Genomic DNA, 3,723 nt, shown 5'->3' on the forward strand with positions numbered 1-3,723 from the left:
TAGGCACACCTCCTCATTTCAGGGCTTGGGAGAGGCAACTCATAAAAGGAAAAGTGTCCCAACAGCCATAGAAATAGTCAGATATACCCCACTCCCACAAAAAAAAAAAAAAAAAAAAAAAAAAAGCTAATCATCATAACATTTGCAGAGGACCTAGCACAAACTCATGTAGGGTTTGTGGTTGCAGCTTTAATTTCTGTGAGACCTCGAGTCTCACTTAGTTGTTTTTGTAAGTTGTTTTATTCTGATCTCTGTTCTTCATGTCCTGGTATCTCCTTTCCCTCTTCTATGGGTTTCCCTGATTTCCAAGGGGAGGGACCTGATGAAAATCATTAATTAGCTCTTCCCCTCCATCTAATGTTTGGCTGTGGGTCTCTGTTGCGAGAAAATGTCTCTCTGATGATGATTGGGCTAGACACAAGTCTGTGAATAGAGCAAAATATAATTAGGGATCATTTGATTGTTATTTTTCCTAACCTAGTTCTCTGGGCTATCCAGCCTCTACTTCTGGTCATCAGGCAGAATGGGATAATTGGCTCCCTTTCATGCCATGGCCTCTCAGTTAGATCCATCAATTGTTGGCAATTTCCACAAGTTCTGTGCCTCCATAGCTGCAACATATCTTTTGGGCAAGTTGCAGGTTGAAGGATCTGTGGCTGGGTTGGTATTCCATTCTCACACGTGGCAATTACCTGGTTTCAGAAGATAGCTGATTCAGGCTTTGTATCACCCTCTGTTGAAATCTGGGAGTTTCATTTTACCCAGAGTGTGAGGGAGAGATGGAGTGAGAGAATATGAGAGATGATTGGTATTAGACCATGTTACGGAATGATATGAAAACCACTGTGTGGACATTTTCTTAACTCGTGACAAATGTGGGAGGGCCCAGCTAATTTTGGGTTGTGCCATCCTGGGCTGGAGGACATAAATTCTATAAGAACTCAGACTAAAGAGCCATAGGGTCAAGCCAGTAAGCAGCATTTCTCCATGACTTCTGCATCAGCTCCTGCCTCTGGTTTCCTGCCCTTTATTATTTCCAGCCCTGACTTCTTTTGATGATGAACAGTGATGTGGAAGTGTGAGCTGAATAAACTCCCTCCATCCCAAGTTTCTTTGTTGATGGTGCTTAATCAAATCTTACAAGACCTAAAAGGACCGAACTTTTCACAATTTTGATCTTTCTACTCCATGAGCATTGAATATCTTTTCACCTATCAGTGTCTTCAATTTCTTTCTGCAGTGTCTGAAAGATTTTAATGTACTTGTTTTTCATTTGCACGACTATATACATCCTGAGGTGATTTTTCTCTAGGTCATTGTGAGGAGTTATTTTTTTCTGATATCTTTCTCAGTACATTTATAATTGGCAAATAAGTGGTCTATTCATTTTTTATCTTCCTACTTTGCTGAAGGCGTTCATCAGCTCTTAAAATCTTCTAGTATACTTTCTCGGGTTATATATGTATAAAATTGTATTACATATAAGGATATCTCACTTCTTCCTTTCCTCCTGGTGTTTCCTGGATTTCCTTTAAATGCTTTATTGCTGTAGCTATGAATCCAAGTACCAATGGGTCTTAGAAAGTGGAAATTCTTGTCTTAGTCCAGATTATAAGGGAAATGCTTTGCGTTTCTTTCTATTTGGTATGACATTGGATGTAGGATTCCTGCAAATCACACTAAAAACGATTATTTATTTTATGTATATGAGTACATTGTCACTGTCTTCAGACACAATAGAAGAGAGCATCAGATTCAATTACAGTTGGTTGTTTACCACTATGTGCTTGCTTGTAATTAAACTCAGGACCATTGGAAGAACAGAGAGTGCTCTTAACCGCTGAGTCAACTCTCCAGCTCCTCTCTAAGACTTTTGTCATGAAGGATGTTGGGTATTCTCCCAGTCTCTATCTACAGGTAAAGGGATGGTCTTGTAGTTCATGACTTTTAGTCTGTGTATTTGAATATACCTACTTTTATATGTGTAGCAATATAATTAAAGAAATTATTATAGGTCAGAATGGGAGTACTGGAAGTGAAGGGAGCACAGTGCTCTCTGCAAAAGGGTCCTTTGCCGCCCATACAGAGTGCTGGGTCTCTGTCATCAGGAGTCAGTATCTGCCTTTGGAAACCTGATTCTAAGAATAGGTGCACATGTGCTTCTTCACCTGAATGAAGGCTGAGCTTGAGACACAGGTCTGGGGAGGACACTCCAGGTCTTCTCAGAGAGCAGGGAGCTCCCTGTTCTATGAGAAAGGGTCCTTTCCAGCCAACAGTGATGGCTAGGTCTCCACCAAAGGGATTCAGGATCTGCTCCCAATGAGCTAAGCTCTCATATCAGCTTCAAAGGTGATTTTTAAACTGGACCAACGGTCAGCCTAATGCAAAGGCCTTCAGAATTTCTGGTGGGACTCCCGCCGCCCCCTCCCGGTCCGGGCCGGGCCCAGCACCAGCTGGGCTCAAAGTTTGAGGCCGCCCCTGCGCCGCGCGCCCGATGTATGGGTGATATACTGCGGTGGCGGCAGGGTGAGGGATGGCCATATTTGCCAGCGCGGCCCGAGCTGGTGACAACAAAAAGTGCGCGGGCTCCCGGCAGGCGCTCTGACGGGTGCGGGGACGCGGGGCCGCCCGGCCGGGGCCTAGGCCTTTCCGCCGCCGTCGCGCTCGCGGCCTGGCCCGGCTCTGCCAGGCGCGCCCGCCGCCCGCGGGGATGTCTTACAAGCCGAACTTGACCGCGCACATGCCCGCCGCCGCCCTCAACGCCGGAAGTGTCCATTCACCATCTACTAGCATGGGGACCTCCTCCCAATATCTTCAGCTGCTGAGTGACTATGGGCCTCCATCGCTAGGTTACACCCAGGGAACTGGAAATAGCCAGGTGCCTCAGAGTAAAGATGCAGAGCTGCTGGCCATCATTGAAGAGTTGGGGAAAGAGATCAGACCCATGTACAGAGAGAGCAAGAGTGCCATGGAGAGGCTAAAACGGGGCATCATTCATGCCCGAAGCCTGGTTCGGGAGTGCTTGGCTGAAAGGGAATGTAATGCCAGGTCCTAGCCCCTGGTCAGTCTGAAGGCCCATCTTACTACCCCATGGAGATGAGAAGCTTTGTTCAAAATGGCAGTAATTTTTCTACCACAGTCATTAAGCTCTGAACCCACACTCAAAAGATTGGGAAGACATTTTGCTGTAACTGATGATGTGCATTTTAAGTAGTTAGGAATGACCTGGCTCTTTTCTTTTCAAGCATTTGAAAGATGTTTGTGAAGCCACTTCACAGCAAGCTATTGTTTGTCCCCAAATACCAGTGTCCCCTTTAACTTCCCTTTGGATACATTTTCCATTTGCATCACCCCAGTTGACTTCCTTTCCATGAGCTCACCTGCCTCTCAGGAGTTGAGTGCAAACCACAGCACATTTGCTTAGTAGTTGGCCCGCCTGTGTACAGCGTAGACCCTGCTTCATGGAACTGCTCTGCTTAAGCGATTGCATGACTGAGTGCTTTGAAGTCAATCTTTACAATGCACAGGTTATAAATACAGAAGAAAGAGCAATCTACCCAACCTTCCAAGCACCTTGCAAATGTCTGTCCTGAGACTGTAGATCTCATTTCCATGTTTACTGTGAGCCAATCACAACATCTGGAAGAAAACGACTGAAACCGTTGCATCTTTGTATTTATTACTTGATGTAATAAAGCTTATTTTCATTAAAAAAAAAAAAAG

General features: G+C 45.0%; 1 protein-coding gene across 1 annotated transcript; it reads left to right on the forward strand.

Annotated features, from left to right (window-relative positions):
* Positions 1-2,710: 2,710 nt before the first annotated feature.
* LOC308427497 (cyclin-dependent kinase 2-associated protein 1-like) lies at positions 2,711-3,408 on the forward strand (the record flags this gene model as incomplete). The annotated part of the gene is made up of 1 exon (XM_080925614.1): positions 2,711-3,408. One exon carries the CDS (start codon positions 2,711-2,713, stop codon positions 3,053-3,055), a length of 345 nt encoding a protein of 114 aa, XP_080781740.1. The 3' UTR covers positions 3,056-3,408.
* Positions 3,409-3,723: the final 315 nt, after the last annotated feature.

This window comes from Micromys minutus (assembly GCF_963924665.1).
Source record: "Micromys minutus genome assembly, chromosome: 11".
NCBI lineage: Eukaryota > Metazoa > Chordata > Mammalia > Rodentia > Muridae > Micromys > Micromys minutus.